The sequence below is a fragment of the Plecotus auritus genome, assembly GCF_963455305.1.
Source record: "Plecotus auritus genome assembly, chromosome: 1".
Taxonomy (NCBI): domain Eukaryota; kingdom Metazoa; phylum Chordata; class Mammalia; order Chiroptera; family Vespertilionidae; genus Plecotus; species Plecotus auritus.
In genome coordinates this window covers 25,814,211-25,834,448 of record NC_137770.1, presented here as the reverse complement: position 1 = coordinate 25,834,448, position 20,238 = coordinate 25,814,211, and the positions used below count along the sequence as shown (strand labels likewise).

Below are 20,238 nucleotides of genomic sequence, written 5' to 3'. Positions count from 1 at the left end.
GGACTGAAAGGTCCCAGGTTCGATTCCGGTCAAGGGCACGTAACTTGGTTGCGGGCACATCCCCAGTAGGAGGTGTGCAGGAGGCAGCTGATCGATGTTTCTCTCTCATCGATGTTTCTAACTCTCTATCCCTCTTCCTTCCTCTCTGTAAAAAATCAATAAAATATTTAAAAAAAAAATAAAAATAACAGTAGTAATAGTAATCAAGTATCTTCTGCCATGAATGATACTGATCATTCATGACTGTCAAGCATTTAAGATGCCTCAATCTGCATTGGTCATTGGGGATACAAGGATGTGTAAGATAGTTCCTATCCAAATGAGGAGAGGAATAAGAAAGGAGACCACTACATCGTGAAGAAGTGCATTACTAGAGGTATGCACAGGTGCCCCAGGATTATGGAGGGTCAGGGAGTGCATCAAGAAAGAGATGACACATGAGCTGAGTCTTCAAGGATGAGTTGCAATCTATGGAAGAATTGGGGTAAAGGCATTCAGGGTACAAGAAACAACAAATATGAATGCCTGGGGTCCAGGAAAAAACAAAACAAAACAAACATGGTATCATCATAATACTAATAGCTGGTATTTATAGAGCACTTACTAAGTGTCAAGTACTATGCCAGGTGCTTTATATGCATTTTAATTTAATCTTTACTATAACTCTATAGGTAAGAACTATTATTTTCCCCATATTCCACAGGAGGAAAGTGAGGCTCAGAAAGATTAAGTGGCTGGAGAGGTACTGACACGATCATGTAGAACTGAAACAACATGCTAAGGAGTTCAAACTTCACTTAGTACAAAGTGGCAATGAAGAATTTGAAACAAGAGAGTGCTGTGATTCAATCTGCAATTCAGAAAAGATGAATCTTATACTACTAGGAAGACAGACTCAAGAGGAACAATACTAAAGATAAGAAGATGGGTTAAGACACTATTCTGGTACTCCAGATTAAAAATGATGAGGGCTGGCCAGGCTGATATAGCTCAGTGGTTGAGTGTCGACCTATGAACCAGGAGGTCACGGTTCAGTTCCCGGTCAGGCCATATGCCTGGGTTGCAAGCTTAAACCCCAGTGTGGGACATGCAGATTCTGTCTCATCATTGATATTTTATCTCTCTCCCCCTCCCCCTTCCTCTCTGAAATCAATAAAAATATTAAAAATAAAATAAAAACTATTAGGGTGGTTTTGAATATAGAGAAAAGGTGACAGATTTGAGGGATTTTTAAGGAGGGAGGGACCACAGGGTAAGACCAAAAAATAAATGCCCTGAAGAATCAAGTGAGCAACATAACGGAGTCTAATGGACCAGTATAAGTCCATAGGGTATGGCTGACAATGTGGAAAACTGGATGGGTCTGTCTTAAGGAAGAAAACAGTGACAGCCATGACATGCCAGGTTTTCAAATCATCCAATTTTTCAAAAGAAGTTGTGGACATTTTAACTTTTATTTGAAATCTAATTTTTAAATCCTCACAACCAATCCCAACATTTGAAAAACTAACTCAAGGCCAAATAAAAGATGTCTATAGAACCAAGTTCTTCTGAGCTACCAATTTCTGATCTTTGCATAGGACAGAAAGAAAACTGACTGAAATTACATAAAAGAACTGGGGGACAACACTAAGATCTCAGCTGAGATCATGGACCATAGATTTCTAACAACCAGGATGCAGGAGCAGAGAAAAGTATTAAGTGATTTAGGCTTGGGGTTCTGCAACTGAATGGTTTGGAAGTCCAAGGAGATTAAGGAATTATGCTATAAACTTTTTATACATATTCTTCAATCCTCACAACAACCCCATAAAAGCCGTTCTTATTATCCTCATTTTACTGACGAGGAAACTTAGTAACTTGTCCATTATCACAGAGTTAATAAATTGTGTATGTGCATTTGAAGCAGTCTAAAACCCATGTTCTTTTCACATTCCATGTTGCATCCCCACAAAAGGAATGTCTGAAAGAAGTGGTATGCAAAGATGCCAAGAAAGACTAACAGAATCTGATGAATTATTTGGGTCAGTGCATGTCAGAGAAATTTAGAGTCCTTTTGAGTGGGACACGGCACTTTTCAGTCTGTATTCTCCTCCTTAGAGGTTAGCAGGCAGCCACAAGGTAGAGTCCTTGATGTCAGCAATAACTAATAGATAATCTGCAAGCGAATACATAGCCCTAAAGATTCCAAAAGACCTCAACTAAAAGAAAAATCCTAATAAAGAACTACTTTAGAACATGGGAAACACATTATAGGGCAAACAGGTCTGGGAATGAATAAAATCCCAGTGATGTGTAGTCACCAGTGTGGTGCCACTCTTCCTCTCCTCAGAATCTATTCACCCATCAGATATTCACACTTCCCCACTTTCCAGCCCCCAAAAGCACAATGACAATTCCTAAGAGTAAAGAGGAATCTCAAAAAGACAGACCCTAGGAATAACAGGTTTTCACATTCTAAGCTGATCTAAAAACTCTTAATTTGGATCTGGCTTCTATGAATAAAGTTACAGAAAATGTAGACCTTCTCCAAGGCACACCTGGATAAAAATAAGTTTCCAGATTTGCTCAGTGTACTAGCTTAATTCTTAAGGGAAAAAGGAAAGGATTACAGGTTGCTAGAAATGTTTAAATGTAAATGAAACCAGTAGAGGACAGCAGGAAATAAACATCAAGGGTATAAGTACTGAGGAGTCACCACAGAAGTCATCATCTTCAGTCAGGCAAGGAAAGAGGCTCGGTCACTGACCTACAACAAACAGCCCAACTTAATCGGGCTTACAAGATTTGGCACACATTTTTGCCATCTTATGTCCTAGAGTAATAATTTATGATCTCTTTGTATTCTCCTAAGATATTAAAAGGGTTCTTAAGGTATTGGCAAAAATCCTTTATTGAGTAACTTGCAAAATGAATCAAGAAGTCTGTCATGTTTTTCTGAAAGGCTCTGATACAATCCACTTCTCTAACTGGTACTTGGAGGGATAAAAACTGTTTAAATTTTCCTCTACTTTGTACTGAGGAACTATAATCCTGGTAGAACCTCTTGCTTTGTAGTTTCTTTCTATAATATCTGAAAATGTATTAAAAGTTCAATATGGGGCAAAAACTCAAATGCTTTACAAGAGGCTGAAGATAAAGGACCCATCACTGCATGTACCTTCTTCAACATGAAATTTACCTTCCAGAATAGTGTATGATAATGGTCACAATTCCCTTGGGGCCTCCACATTTCTATATTCCTTATGATATTGAGTTGACAGAACTATATATGAGGGTATTTGTCTAGAAATTTGGAAATCCATGCAGACAACTTGACAGCTTAACCTTCAGGTCATGCTCTAACAGATCCTAGAATTTTTCTGAAAATCAGTCGATTTTGCATGTAGTTCATAACTGTGCAGTTATTTTGGGAGCCAAGTCACTGATCTTAAGGATAAAAAAAAAAAAATCACATGACCCCAACATAATTACATAAATCAGCAGGTAGCTAAAATTAGGGTATAGAAAACTGGGCCAAGCTAAGTGACTAGCCAGAACTGGCAAAGTCTATTAGGCCAAAATGATGGTTTCAAATTTCTTTTAATTAAGATGTTCTAATTATAGATCACCTTAAAAGATCACCTGGTTTCTCAAGAATTGAGACTTTATTTTTTTTCTTCTTAAATTTTACTAGAGAACCATCTAGGTAGTGTTAAATAACTGCCACTTTCACCTACTGGAACAGCAAGCCCTTAAAGGATTCCTTTCTTCACTTTTAACAATAAAAACATGTATAATACACATTGTAAAGTTCTTAATTAAACAAGGGTAATATCAAGCTATAAAATTTGCCCATATAACATCAAAGGATAGGAAGTAATAAAGATTTGTTTCTAGATAACACTTTCTGAAGAAAAGCAAACCAAAGGTCACAACTTAAAAAGTACTGGAAAAGATGTTAATTGTATGTGCAGAGTAGCTGATGTCAAGAATATGTGAATATTATCATACTGAAACTGTCAAATATGTGAGACTAAAGGCCAATGGGAATATAAACTCATTTAGAACTAAATTTTCTTGGACCATTCTAGGCAGTGGCTGGAAAAAAGGTTCTTGAGCAGGTCCAGCTTCTGAAGCCTGCTCCTATTCCTTTACCAAACAGTCAAGATAATAAATACCTACTTACTTCAAAAGGATTATAAAGTAGCTTAGGCCCAAACACTAGGCAAATAAAGCAATTAGGAACAAAAAAGAATAGAGTTCTCCTGGAAGAAGAAAACAAATAGGCACCATCAAGTACCTGAACTGAGCAAATGAAATCTGCACTATAAATTTGACTCAAGTTTTCTGGAAGCCAAGATTAAAAGATTAAGAGAAACACAAGTTGGGTTACATATAATTTATTTTCTGATGAAATCTCACAAATTTATCTTCAGAGATAATTTTCCTGGAACTAAACAGCAAGAACAACTTATCAGGAAGGTCCTTGCAAAAGGACAGTGACCAATAAACTCTCCATTTTCAACCATGGCCTTCCTACAGTTCAAATGCGTGCGTTTAGTAACCTTCCACATGATCTGGCTGACCTAATGTAGACGAGGGACCTGAAGGAACTAGATGAATGCTCCTGTGCTCTGGTTCCCTGTCCTTCAGCACTTCTCTCCCTCTTCTGTCTCCTCTTGCAGCTCATAGAATTCCCAGCCTTACTCTAAAAGTTGCAAGAAAGCTGAGACTACTTTTGGCCACCCACTGTTACCACAGTCTGAAGAAGAAAAAGGTAAAGATAAAAATTATGAACAACAAATACATGTCTATGAACAAGTGAATATAAAAATCAAGTGAATAAAACATCTGAAGGACAGAATGGACTGGAGAATATAATAGAATCAGGGACATAGAAAGGGAGAGGACTGACAATTCTCAGGGGGGAGAGGGTGTGAGGGGTGTGGGAAGAGATTGGACAAAAATCTTACACCTATGGATGAAGACAGTGGCGGGGGGTAAGGGCATGGGGTGGGGTGGGGAATCAGGTGGAGGGGAGCTATGGGGGGGAAAAAAAAGAGGAACACCTGTAATAATCTGAACAATAAAGATTTATTTAAAAAAAAAATGGTGCCAGGAAAAGAAGTCTTAAAAATAATACTATCCACCTAGATCTCATATCTTAATGTCATTCTTCAAAAGAACCAGGTCTCCTTGGAGAAATGGCTGATCCTGAGATTGAGGCAGGAAATATACAACATGAGCCTGGAGCTTGTAGTGCCAAAAAGGAAGGAAGTGCTCAAAAACAAAACAAAACAAAACAGAAAAACAAGAATGGAGATATGTCAAAGGGATACAGGAGCCACATGAAAGTACTCCCAATAGTCAAAGCTGAAATAATTTGAGTGCCCAGCCAGCATGGCTCAGTGGTTGAACATCAACCTATGAACCAGGAGGTCACCTTTGATTCCAGGTCAGGACACATGCCCAGGCTGCAAGCTCGATCCCTACTGTGAGTCGTGCAGGAGGCAGCCAATCACTGATTCTCTCTCATCACTGATGTTTCTCTCTCTCTCTCCCCCTCTCTGAAATCAATAAAAATATATTTTCTTTAAAATGAAATAATTTGAGCAACAAAAAAAGGTAGCATTTGGATTATAATCCAAAGTTTAAAGTAAATATCCATAAATCCATACTATTATAAATTAAACAAACAAACAAGGGAGAAGAGACAGATCTCCTGTGCAGGAGACTCTAAATAATTTATGTAGAAATAGCACCCTCAAGGAAGTTAAGAATAATTCCCCACTGCCCATAGTGACTTCCCTGCAAAGAGCACAGTATGGAAAGGGAAAGGAGTGATCTGAAAATGGAGAAACCTGACAAACACAACCTCAGCCAGGTGATCACGGTCAATATCAACAGTGATTAATCATGTTGATGGCAAGCTCCCTTGATGTGTGATGTGATGAAAATGACATTTTACCTCTGTAATCTTCCTCCCCCAGATCCATAATCCCAGCAGAGGGGCATCCTATAAAATACTTGACTAATACACCTCAAAACTCACAAGGTAGTCAGTCACAAACAAGAAAATTCTGAGAACTATCAAAATCTAGAGGAGCCCAAAGAGATACGACTAAATGTAATATATCCAGGATAGGATCTTGGAACAGAAAAAATGACATTAGCACAAACTAAGGAAATAGGAATAAAGTATGGACTTTAGATAATAATAATGTGTCAATACTGGTTCACTTGGTGTGACTAATGTACATACCAATGTAAGATGTTAACAATAGGGGAAACTGAATGTGGGGTATATGGGAACTGTACTATCTGCACTGTTTTTCTGTAAATCTAAAACTGTCCTAAAATAAAAAGTTGATTTAAAAAAATAGTGTACTATCCAAAAGAATAAAGTCAAGAACACATATATATACACACACATATCTCCAGATTCTCAAGAAATTCTTAGTCTATTCAGAGGCAAGCAAGCAAACATTTTCACATATTTTTTATGAGGTATATTACAAATAGTTAATTTGAACAAGTCTAAACCTACTCCTGGAAAAATGACATATGATCCATGGAAGAGGTGGCAAGTATGTGTCTTCCTACTGGTATAGGTCACACAGTATTTTCATTTGTTGAATCAGCTTCATATCCTACCAGTCCAAGAATATGGTTGTGTGTGTGTGTGTGTGTGTGTGTGTGTGTTTTTAAAAAAAACCTTTTCCTGGAATGCTACTATAGCAGCAGAGGTCAATCAGCTTGTGGCTTTGCTGTAGTTGGTGAAAATCTGATGGTGTAATCTCCTTCAAATAGGCTCCTACCTGTACTCCATCAGGTTTATGATCAGTCTGTAGTATAATACTGAATATACAATGTGTACATATTATTTTAAGGAAAGCCATCAATTTTGTAGATCCTTAATGACAAACTTGGGAATTTAAAAACAGCAAGTCCCTTGTAGAGCTCTATATATTGAATAAAAATGAAGTGAAACAGTGATACCTACCCTTTTTTTCCTTTGAGACAGTAAAGCATAGCAGGTTAGACTAAAGGTTCTAGAGTCAGACCTCAGGTCTGTGTTCAAATAAGAATTGTGCCACTTACTAGCTGTAAGGCCCTGGTATGTTCCTTAACCTCTCTGTGCTTCATATGTAAAATAAGGACAACAGTGTGAACTTTATGAGGCTATTGTGAGGATTAAATTTAAAACAAAGGGCCTGGAACAGGGTCTGGCACATGGCAAGCACTCAATAATGTTATCATTGTCATTGTTCGAATTATTATTATAATTGTTTGTTAGAGATAACTAAAAACTTCATAAACATTTAGAACACCAACCACAGTTCCAACCTAACAGTGCTAATGGATGGCAAACTAAATAAAGTTTGCTACATTGACTAAATCCCGGGATGGTTAGGTCCCAAATGGGTATTGCAGGAAAACAGAAAAAGACAGATAGGTAAACTCTTAAGGAAGTAGCAGCAAGATTTAGAACCTGAAGAGTTACCAAAATGCCTAACAGAGCAGGTATTCAACAAAACCTTTAGCTAACAGGGATAGCAAGAAATACAAGATGACTCCAGTATTTCCTGCATGTATTTTTTAACCTGATGAGTAATAAACTACCTGGGGGAGGGAAGAGGGGATGGTGTGTGCATATATAATGATCAGAGGTTGTGGGTCTATACTCTTCATTTACTCTAAGATATAAAAAAAGCAGAAAGAACTCCCAATCATTGAATATGTTGTCGTTTTAGACTAGAAAAATAATATTAGAAATACCTTCAAGAGACTACCACAAGTCACGGCTGTTCTCTAACATGAGGAACATGGACAACTCTAACAGCCTAGAAGCTATTATTTAATGGCATAAAATGAATTTATCCTGATCATTCAAACAAGAGCAAATACCAACTCCACGTCTGAATCCCTGAAATCAAAGGATCACATCTAGAGCTCACCCAGAACAAAGTCAACTTAGACCACAAACAGCATTTAGCAACACTAAATTCTTTAAAATTTCCAACACAAGTCGGCGATGGCATAGCACAGAAAAGAAGTATTGCTTAAAAAGAGGCTTGTCGAAGTGTTGAAAACTAGAAATGGAAAATTTCCAGGCACTGGTATGATTATGGATAGATGGTCTCTTCCTGCTTCTATCAGCATTTGCTACTAACTCAACATATGCAATGCTTGACTGAGGAGGGGGAGGAGCGGTTGGGGGACAAGAAGAAGGGAGAAAGAGGAAGGGAGAAGGAAAAACCAGTTACTGCCCTAACAATACTACTGCGGGGGTGAAGCCAGATCAAATGTGTTTTTTTTTCATACTGTTCCTAAGTTATTTACGGTAAAAACCTCCAGTATGTCCCTTTTAGGCACAAACAAAGCCTTGTTCTTTCTTAACAGCTAGTCCCTTGACTTCCCACACGTTATGTAGAACAATGAGGTCCGGCACAGGATAAAGCAGATGACATCAACCTCCCTCAAGTCAGAGATTTGTTTGGGAGCCCAAATTCTGGTTTGTGGCCAGCTGGCTCATTTTACAGAGGGCTCTACTGTCCAAGCTGCTAGGCTGCATAAGGGTATGGAGGCAATGGCTCAGGATCAACCACCAGTCAGCAATTCACACAAGAAACAGCATAGAAGTCACCGCACCCCACTAGATTACCTCTATAAATCTGTTCCATTTCCCTAGAAACTGGATTCAGTCTTCAGATGTCATAAAAAAGATATGGCATACAATTTCAAATTCTAAGCCGCTCCCTTTCTCTAGATTAGTTCAAAACAGATATGACTGTGGATAACTGTTCACTGAATAGGAGAGATTTAAATGATGTATCAGACCTTGTAGTTTTTATGGAGAAGAAAACACAAAGTCAGAATTTAATTTAAAACTAGAAATTTTGGATGCAGTTAGGAAAGAAACTAGATTTTAATACTATTGAATGCTAATGTACTAATTACCCTTCTGTACTAAACCACCTATTTATTGACCTGTTTCTAACCCATTGGACAACAGTCACAGCAAATATAAATTTGAAAGAGACATAGCTTTCCCAACAAAAAAAGATCAGCCCTCAGTATAGACACTGGTAGTAATAAGCTGAAATATAACTGTTCCAAATAAAATCATCTCAAAACTATAATGCATGCACGCACACACACGTCTTTTATCTTTTCATACAGATTTTAGCGGAGGGATAGGAGCTTATAAGCCAATGGTTTCTCAACTGCCAAGAAGCGTCTTGAAAATTTTTAGGCTTAAATTGTGATAGGCCTGTGATTCAAGGCTGAACTCTTCAAATGATCTATTTAGCTTTCTCATCTATAAACTAGTTAGAAAAGATAGGGACCATAATTGAGTAAATATCCAAATTTAAAAATCTCATTCAGCAAAATGAATTGTTAATTTTCTCTCTTGAAAAATGACAATAAAAAAATGTAGACCAATTAGATTATTTGGAAGAGGCTGAACAAGTATAAATGACTTAAATTATTACCGTTGGGCTTTTCTTTCCTTTCTGGTGATGATTATGACAACTCCTCACAGTTGCTTTTTCTCTTTCTGTAATTTATTTCCAAAATATAAATCACCCTTAGACAACTCATCTCATCCTAAAATTAATTCATCTTCCAATTTCCACTATTAACAAGCACCCTAAATAATAAATGGTACTGGAGCCTATTAAACTATGATGGTATCATCTAGTCTTACTGAAATGTGATTTTCAATTCAAAATCAAGAGTTGAGATTCTGACCACACAAATACTCCTTATGCCATCAATCATTCCCTAGCTCTATCACTTGATTTTTCAGTATAGTACTTAATCACTACCTGCAATTATGTGTATTTAAGTTGTTTTTTCTCTGTTCTCCACCAGAGTTCAAGGACCTTCTTTGCTGTTCATTTCCATATGCCCAGCTAGGTCTGGAATATACTAAATATTAAATAAATATTTACTGAATGAATGGAAGAATCACCAACAAAATACTCAGAATTCCTCCCATTAAACTATTCTTTAACTGGTCGCTACAATGATATATGACTGGGAAGTCAGATTAGCAAGTCAATTATTATTCAAGAGAGAAGAAACAATACTAATATCTATGGCCTACCATAATGAGCCCTGTGCAATAAAGAATACATTTCAATAAGTCCTTCTAACAATGCTTTGAGATCTATTATCCCCATCTTATAGATAAGGGCCCAAGGAAGAGTTAAGTCATTCCCCCAAGACCAAGCACCCTATAAGTGGTGGAACTGCTGGGATTTAAACCCGAAACTGTCTGACTCCAGGTCCAGTCTCTTTCCACTGTACCACGTAGCTTCTCAGTAACACTAAGATATTTAACTTAGTTGTACAATAATGCATATATAGTACATTAAACTGAGGACTCAAAGGTGAGTAAGACATTAAGGAGTTCACAAAATAAGCACCATATTACATGAAAAGTGCCTTGCCAAACAGGATGTAATGGGAGCAAACAGGAGGGGAGTGCGGGCAAAGACTGGTCCAAGTTAAGAGAACATTGTATTCAAAGAACTGCAAGGTGTTCAGTTCGGCGAGAGTTGGGAGTGGGAGGAGGAAGGGAGAAGGAAAGATCAGAGATGTGGCTAGGACAGTGGCAATTCATTTATGTTCATTTATCCCTTATACTGAAGCCCTACTATATGCCGGGCACTGTATTAGACACAAGCATTTCAATGATGAATGAGATAAATCTCTGCTCAAGGAGCTTGTAGTCTATCTGAGGAGATGGGTAAACACACAGTACAGCATAGAGTGACATATGATAACACTGATGTATTTACTGGACATTAAGGTGCTCTTTGATAGGAAGAAAGTGAATTAGACAGCTCAATCAAGGCACTATATTCTTCTGAGAGAGACTGCTTCATTCAGAACAACAGCTAAATGACAATCCCAGTTGACCAGGTTTTGCACTACACAAAGTCTCCAGTTCTAACCTCAACCCAAACTACTGCTGCTTGAACCAGAGATGGACATATGACGAAAGAGAAGACGCAGAATGTGGCCTGGCATAAAAGGAACCGAACCAATCAGATTTTTATGCTCAGGAGCTGCATTTCAGAAGTTGAATGAGAGAATCATTGAGGCAGAGTCTGGTCCACAAGTGGTCAAAATTTAAAAGAAAGCACAACTGAGTGAACAGATACTATGAAAAAGGTTGCAAACTGTGATTAAGAGCTGGATCAAACCCACAAATGTATTACGTGGCCTATACAGTATATTAAAATTTTAAAAATAATACCTAGCTTGTGGTTTCTAAAATACCACTCCTCACAAAAAGGAACCAGAACTCCTTGGAAGAATAGCTGCTTCCAGATCAGGGGTTGGACATATAAAAGATGTGCCTAGGACACTTTACTGTCCTACAAAACATAGAAGCTATCAAAACCTAATGGGATTGTGTCAAAAGGATAACAGAGCCAGAGACATGTGAGCATAAGGAACGAATGCAACTGACTAAACCAGCCTTGGGCAAACTACGGCCCGCGGGCCGGATCCGGCTGTTCTATCCGGTTCTCTTGCTCTCCCCTCCGCTCCTTTACTTTGAATTTATATTAGTTCACACAAACACTCCATCCATGCTTTTGTTCCGGCCCTCCGGTCCAGTTTAAGAACCCATTGTGGCCCTCAAGTCAAAAAGTTTGCCCACCCCCGGACTAAACCAATGACTCTAAAAACTAAAACAAACAACAAAAAATAATTTCAGAATAATAGTTAACCCTCTGGACTACAGTGGAAATGACAAGGGCAAAATGCCTTACTCTGAAAAATGTCAATTAAAAGAACTGAATTCTGCCCTGTGGTTAGAGCATCAGGCAGTGGACTGAAAGATCTCGGGTTCAATTCCCAGCCAAGGGCATGTACCTCAGTTGCAGGTTCGATCCCTAGACCTGGTCGGGGGGCAAATGGGAGGCAACCAATTGATATCTCTCTCTCACATCAATGTTTCTCTCGCTCTCTCACCAATTGATGTGTCTCTCTCACATCAATGTTTCTCTCTCTCTTTTTCTCCCCCCCCCCTCCATTCTCTCTAAAAAAGAAATATCCTTGGGTGAGGATTTAAAAAAAAGAAAAAAGAAATGAAGTCTGCATTTTTCCTGCCTTTCCTATATGAATTATAAATTTTAGGGTAACCAAGTGGTCTTAAATTCTTTAAGAATAATTCCAGCCAATAAATATGGAAGGAATAATAGAATTAGAAATAATGAAACAATAAATTCATACAAGTGATCAATGGACTCATAAGAGAAAAATTAATGGGAAGCTTTGTAATGGAGGCTTCAGGGCACTACCATCTCAGTAGGCAGAATAATGGCATCCCCTGCCCTCCCACACCATCCAAAATTTCCACATCTGCCCAGCCAGTGTGGTTCAGTAGTTGAGCGTCAACCTATGAACCAGCAGGTCACACAGTTCGATTCCCAGTCAGGACACATGCCTGGGTTTCCAGCTCAGTCCCCAGTAGGAAGTGTACAGGAGACAGCTGATCAATGATTCTCTCTCATCATTGATGTTTCTATCTCTCTCTCCCTCTGCCTTCCTCTCTGAAATCAATAAAAAATATATTTTAAAAAATCTTGTGAGGTGTGATTATAGCTGCATAACATTGTGATTTTGTTCATCGTTTTAAGAAATTCGTGCAGCAGTATGCAGGACTGAAATCCATGAATCTGGGATTTATTTTAAAATAATTCAGCATAAAATGAGAAAGGGGAAGCAATTACAATGAAAAAAGTGAGGCAAGATCCTATTGATTGGTGAAACTAGTTATTGGGTATATGGCCAACTGACTGTGCTCTTCTCCATAAAACTGAAAACAAATAATGCCAAAACCAATGTGAATTAATTGGTGACATTTAAAAATCAGAAGCTTTCATATAAAAATCTGGATTTCTGACTTCGTTTGAAAAATCAGATATGGCAACAAAGCCCATATCAAGAAATGACCATTGACCACTCCAAATTAAGTTTCCAATACTCAAACTATCCCCCATTTATCATCACTGCTGTCCTTTTTCTTATTCCTGGCTTAGTTCATGCATTTATGTTACTTACTTGACAACTTAGTTTAGGACCCCAGGAGTGATGTGCTTAAGCTGGTGAGAGGCAAGAGAACAGAGCAGGCATGGGGAGATAAAATGAATAATGGCAAAGTGCTAGCATATAGATATACAGACTCCTACAGCTGACATTCCTTCAGCAGCTTTGGACATAGATATAATTCCCATAAGGCCATGCTACACCATGCTTCTTATATTTATTAAGTGCTTACTAGAAGCAAGGCAGTATGCTTGACATTCCGGAAAATACTAACATGAAAATAATTCCTGCCCTCAGGATACTAACAATCTAATAAGGAAGACAAGGTATAAACGTAAGTGGTTACATTGTAAGATGAAAATAAGTGAGTTTAGGACACTGTTCAGAGTGCCTCATATGTAAAATGCAAAGTATGGAGTGACAAAGTATATAAAGCTTCAGGAACAGATCATGAAGTGCACTACAGGGCATGTTGGAATACTGAAACTTCATCAGATAAGCACAAGTAAGCTGCTGAAGGATTTTAAAATATAATTACAAATCAGATGGGGCAGCATTGCAAATGAGAGTAAAGTCTCTTTCACTGAGGAGAAATCAAGATGGCGGCATAGGTAAACACCTAAACTGCTGCCCCGCACAACAATTTCAAAACTACAACTAAAAGACAGAAAGGACACCATCCAGAACCACAGGAAAGCTGGCTGAGTGGAAATTCTACAACTAGAAGGAAAGAGGAAAGCTCACGGAGAAGGAGTGGCAAAGAGCTGAGGTATGGAGACACGCGCGCAGAGAGGAAGGGCGGCGGAGTGCCTGGCTGGCTTTCTCTGGTGGAAGGGGGAAGGAAGCCCCCGACTGCACTGAACCCCAGTTCCGACTGCAATGAACCTTAGTTCCAGGCGAAACCCTGTGGACCCAGGCTCATACAGGGGGAGTCTGGACTGTCAGGTAGAGAGAAGTGACTCAGAGACTCAGGGCAGCCACGGCGGGCAGGGGTCTGGAGGGGCGAGTGTGCACAAAGACTGACTGGAGGTTGCCGCAGGCTATCCCTAGCGGAAGGGAGTCAGAAGCTCCTGACTGCACTGAACCCCAGTTCTGACTGCACTGAACCACAGTTCCAGGCGAGCCCCTGGGGACCCACGCTCTTACGGGGGAAATCTGGACTGTCAGGCGGAAACTCGGGAACCGTGGAAGGCAGAGGTCTGGAGACTCCCACGCGCAAGGGCAGGGCTGATGGGAAGCCAAGACTGTCTGCTCCGCCCTGAGACTCCACCCCTTCCAAGCTGAGCACAGAGGCTTTTGCAATCTGGCAAGGCTAATCCTATAAGGCTGTCTCCAGCACCGAAAATCACCCAGTGTAGACACAGCTGATCCTCACAGCCAACTGGCCTGGAGGTCTATTCTCCTAGTGATACCAACAACAATCAAGACTTAACTACAACAAGGCTGTACACACAGTCCACAAAGGGGTGCACCAAGAGTGTCCACCTAAGGTTACCTGGGGAGGCCGACCCACTGGGCCATATAGGAAACCTAGCACACAAAGCCACCCTACCAACTCAGGGAAGCAGTGAAAAATGGGGAGATGAAGAAACAGATCACAAACAAAAGAAATGGAGGAAAACAAACGTCTGGATATAGAATTCAAAACCACGGTTATAAGGCTTTTCAAGAATATCCTAGAAAAGGCTGATAAATATAATGAAACCCTTGAAGATATGAAAAAGGACCAACTAGAAATTAAGCATACACTGACTGAAATAAAAAATATTATACAGAGACCTAACAGCAGACTAGAGGACCGCAAGAATCAAGTCACAGATTTGAAATACAAAGAAGCAAAAAACACTCAACCGGAAAAGCAAAAAAAAAGAAAAAAGAATCCAAAAATTTGAAGATAAGAAGCCTATGGGACAACTTCAAGCATACCAACATCAGAATTATGGGGGTGCCAGAAGAAGAGAGAGAGCAAGATACTGAAAACCTATTGGAAGAAATAATGACAGAAAACTTCCCCCACCTGGTGAAAGAAATAGACTTACAAGTCCAGGAAGTGCACAGAACCCTAAACAAGAGGAATCCAAAGAGGACCACACCAAGACACATCATAATTAAAATGCCAAGAGCAAAAGACAAAGAGAGAATCTTGAAAGCAGCAAGAGAAAAACAGTTAATTACCTACAAGGGAGCACCCATACGATTGTCAGCTGATTTCTCAACAGAAACTATGCAGGCCAGACGGGAGTGGCAAGAAATATTCAAAGAGATGAATAGCAAGAACCTACAACCAAGACTACTCTACCCAGCAAAGCTATTATTCAGAATGGAAGGTCAGATAAAGAGCTTCACAGATAAGGAAAAGCTAAAGGAGTTCATCACCACCAAACCAGTATTATATGAAATACTGAAAGGTATTCTTAAAGAAGAGGAAGAAGAAAAAAGTAAAGAGAAAAATTATGAACAACAAATACATATCTATCAACAAGCGAACCTAAAAATCAAGTGAATTAAAAACCTGAGGAACAGAATAATCTGGTGAATATAATAGAATCAGGGGCATAGAAAGGGAGTGGACTGATAATTCTCAGGGGGAAAGGGGTATGGGGGGTTCATGAAGAGAATGGACAAAAATCATACACCTATGGATGAGGTCAGTGGGGGGGAGGTAAGGGCTGAAGGTGGGGTGGGAAATGGGTGGAGGGGAGCTATGGGGGGAAAAAGGAGAAATAATTGTAATAATCTGAATAAAGATTTAAAAAAAAATAAAAATAATAAAAAAAATAAAAAAATAAAAAATAAATAAAATAAAAAATAAAATGCCAAGAGCAAAAGACAAAGAGAGAATCTTGAAAGCAGCAAGAGAAAAACAGTTAATTACCTACAAGGGAGCACCCATACGATTGTCAGCTGATTTCTCAACAGAAACTATGCAGGCCAGACGGGAGTGGCAAGAAATATTCAAAGAGATGAATAGCAAGAACCTACAACCAAGACTACTCTACCCAGCAAAGCTATTATTCAGAATGGAAGGTCAGATAAAGAGCTTCACAGATAAGGAAAAGCTAAAGGAGTTCATCACCACCAAACCAGTATTATATGAAATACTGAAAGGTATTCTTTAAGAAGAGGAAGAAGAAAAAAGTAAAGAGAAAAATTATGAACAACAAATACATATCTATCAAGTGAACCTAAAAATCAAGTGAATTAAAAATCTGATGAACAGAATAAACTGGTGAATATAATAGAACCAGGGGCATAGAAAGGGAGTGGACTGATAATTCTCAGGGGGAAAGGGGTATGGGGGGGTGCAGGAAGAGACTGGACAAAAATCATACACCTATGAATGAGGACAGTGTGGGGGGAGGTAAGGGCAAAGGGTGGGGTGGGAACTGGGTGGAGGGGAGCTATAGGGGGAAAAAGGAGAAACAATTGTAATAATCTGAACAATAAAGATTTATTAAATTAAAAAAAAAAAAAAAAGACAAAACGACAAATCCAGAACCACAGGAAGGCTGGCTGAGTGGAAATTCTACAACTAGAAGGAAAGAGAAAAGCACAATGAGACTCAGAGGAGCTGCTTGCAGAAGGGACAGGTACCAAGACGCGCGCGGAGAGGGCTGACAACTGAGTACGTGGCGGGCTTTCTCAATTGGGAGGGAGACAAAAGCTCCTGATGGCTCTGAACTCCAGTTCTGGGCGAGACTCTAGGGACCAAGACTCATTCGGGGAGAAACTGGACTGTCTGGCAGCAGGTGAAACTCGAGGGCGGCTTTCTCTCAGAGGTGCTTGCAGAGATTACCGTGGGACACTGAGACCCAGGGGCCTCTTAGGGCAGGGCTGATGGGAAGCCATTGCTGTCTGCTCTGCCCTGAGACTCCACGCCACCCAAGCTGAGCACAGAGGCTTTTGCAAGTCTTGTCTCATAAGGGTGTCTTCAGCACAGAAGTTCTCCCAGCGTAGACACAGCTGATCCTCACAGCCAATTGGCCTGGAGGTCAATTCCTCCCAGTGATACCAACAACAATCAAGGCTTAACTACAACAAGACTGTGCACACAGCCCACAAAGGGGTGCACCAAGAGTGTCCACCTCAGGTAACTGGGGAGGCTGAGCCACTGGGCTCTATAGGACACCTAGCACACAAAGCCACTCTATCAACTCAGGGAAGCAGCCAAAATGCGGAGACAAAGAAACAGATCACAAATGAAAGAAATGGAGGAAAACAAACAACTGGATATAGAGTTCAAAACCACATTATAAGGTTTTTCAAGAATTTCCTATAAAAGGCCGATAAATTTAGCAAGACCCTCGAGGATATGAAAAAGGACCAACTATAAATTAAGCATACACTGACTGAAATAAAAAATATTATACAGAGACCCAACAGCAGACTAGAGGATCGCAAGAATCAAGTCAAAGATCTGAAATACAAAGAAGTAAAAAACACCCAAATGGAAAAGCAAAAAGAAAAAAGAATCCAAAAATTTGAAGATAGTGTAAGAAGCCTCTGGGACAACTTCAAGCGTACCAACATCCAAATTATGGGGGTGCCAGAAGAAGAGAGAGAGCAAGATACTGAAAACCTATTGGAAGAAATAATGACAGAAAACTTCCCCCACCTGGTGAAAGAAATAGACTTACAAGTCCAGGAAGCGCACAGAACCCCAAACAAAAGTAATCCAAAGAGGACCACACCAAGACACATCATAATTAAAATGCCAAGAGCAAAAGACAAAGAGAGAATATTAAAAGCAGCAAGAGAAAAACAGTTAATTACCTACAAGGGAGCACCCATACGATTGTCAGCTGATTTCTCAACAGAAACTATGCAGGCCAGACAGGAGTGGCAAGAAATATTCAAAGTGATGAATAGCAAGAACCTACAACCAAGACTACTCTACCCAGCAAAGCTATCATTCAGAATTGAAGGTCAGATAAAGAGCTTCACAGATAAGAAAAAGCTAAAGGAGTTCATCACCACCAAACCAGTATTATATGAAATGCTGAAAGATACTCTTTAAGAAGAGGAAGAAGAAGAAAAAGGTAAAGATAAAAATTATGAACAAATACATGTCTATCAACAAGTGAATCTATAAATCAAGTGAATTAAAAATCTGAGGAACAGAATAAACTGGTGAATATAATAGAATCAGGGGCATAGAAAGGGAGTGGACTGACAATTCTCGGGGGGAAAGGAGTGTGGGGGGTGCAGGAAGAGACTGGACAAAAATTGTACACCTATGGATGAGGACAGTGGGGGAGGGGGTAAGGGCAGAGGGTGGGGTGGGAACTGGGTGGAGGGGAGCTATGGGGGGGGGGGGAAAGACGAAGAATTGTAATAATCTGAACAATAAAGATTTATTAAGAAAAATAAAGTCTCTTTCACTGTTCAAATCCTCTGATTCTGTGCACAACATCTGTTGAAGAGCCAGAAGTATGACCCCCAAAATGTTATGCCATCATGGCTTTCTTGGCTAGACATTAGTTTGGTACCTGAAGAGACTAATAAAAGGATGGGTCACTGAGCAGTAGCCCTGAAAATAGTTTTTCTCTCTATTACCACTACTGGGTTCCAAAACCTTACACAGAAACGATGGTCTTCTTATACCTAAGTGCTATTAAAACGTAAAAGTTTCTTACTATTCAGTCTAAGATCCATTCTGTTAAAAACAAAAATAAAACCATGTGCTTATCGTGAGTGAACAAAATTACCTCAAACGCAATCAATCTTGACTAAACCAAATGATATTAGCATTTCAAAGATCACTCTAATGACAAAATGGGGCCAAACTAGCATTCTGGTAGTAGTTGTCACCACTAGAGTATGGTTGAAATTTACAAAGAGCTTGGCCAAGTCCAGACTCCGGGGTACCAGGAAGGAAAGCACTGGAAACTGAGACCATTTGATGGATGGTGTCTGTTTTAATTGACTAAATTTTAGTCAATTACAGGAATTACAAATAAAAAGCAAGGCGAGAACAAAATTCCAGCACTTTTCTTTCACTTTACTTAACTTCCAAACGAAGACTCAATTCCAGCTCTGGCATCAGTTTATTTTACTACTTCTTTGAGCCTCGGTTTCCTTATGTGTAAAATGAAGCTAATAGTACCTACTTCATAGAGGAATGTACGAACTAAATGGAGATGTATGTACTAGTAAAGTAGCACAAGATCTGACATAGCTAATGCTCAATAAATAACAGGTTTCATTATTCACAGTAAGCTTCAACGCCTCCATTATCTTCCCTATCAAGGGTGATATCTAATTATATCTCCACTATCAAGCAGGTTTTGCAGGTCTCAATGTGTCTTTGTGTCAATCCCCACAAGTATGCAACATCTAAAGACTTCTTTGGAGAATCAAGTTACAGTTCAAGGTACCTAAGACCAAAACCGATACGGGTCCCGCCAACGGCCAAAGTGGAGGTCGCCCCAGCTCGGCTGTCACCACATCCGCCAAGGCCTCGCGCCCTTCTCCGGGTTCCCCCGCATTGGCGCCCAGCCCCGCTCCGCCAACGCCAACCATCAGGGTGAGGGGGCGGTCTCCACTGCCCGCCCTTTGCGCTCCGGGGAGGCCAGGCCCGACACCCCCCACCCCCATCCTCAGCCTCTCCTCGCCTACGCCAGAGGTCTTCCCGTCCCGTCCCGTCCCGCCCCGCCCTTGGCCGCACCTTGAGGTGGGTGCGCAGGCCGCCAGCGCCCCCAGATTGGTCGGTGATCTCGTATGCGCCGGTCACCAGCAGGTCCTTGTGGATCTCCTCGCGGAGGCACTTGCGGGAGTTGATGGGCAGATGGAAGGAGATGGCGAGAACCGAACTGGGGCCGAGCAGGAGAGGTAAAAGCAGCAATGCTAACTGGCAAGGGCCACGCTGGGCTTGTAGGCCAGACAAACGAGACATGGTGCCGGAGACTGTTAACACCCGGGCCTCGGCCGCGGCGGAACCGGAGGGCCCACGTGACTCACCTCTGGCCTGCCGGTGGCGCAGGCGCCATTTTGGAGACTGGCAAATAGACAAAAAAACATATAGTAAATCTTATAAAAGGGGAAAAAAAGATATGATACCACGCCACACCAACAAGTTAGAGTGATTAAATAAAATTTCTAGAAAATTTCCGGGAAACTTATTTTTGTTGAGTTCAGTGACTGTTCAGTCAACCATAACAAGTAAGGGCAGACCCGGAAGTAATT

The 20,238-nt window shown here is 40.2% G+C and overlaps 1 protein-coding gene across 1 annotated transcript in view; it reads right to left on the bottom strand.

Annotated features, from left to right (window-relative positions):
* TMED10 (transmembrane p24 trafficking protein 10) overlaps positions 1-20,012 on the bottom strand; it is a 42,294-nt gene extending 22,282 nt beyond the window's left edge. The window contains exon 1 of the mRNA XM_080678021.1: positions 19,721-20,012. Coding sequence (XP_080534147.1) covers positions 19,721-19,948 — 228 coding nt within the window. The 5' untranslated portion in view covers positions 19,949-20,012. The remainder of the gene's footprint in view (positions 1-19,720) is intronic.
* Positions 20,013-20,238: the final 226 nt, after the last annotated feature.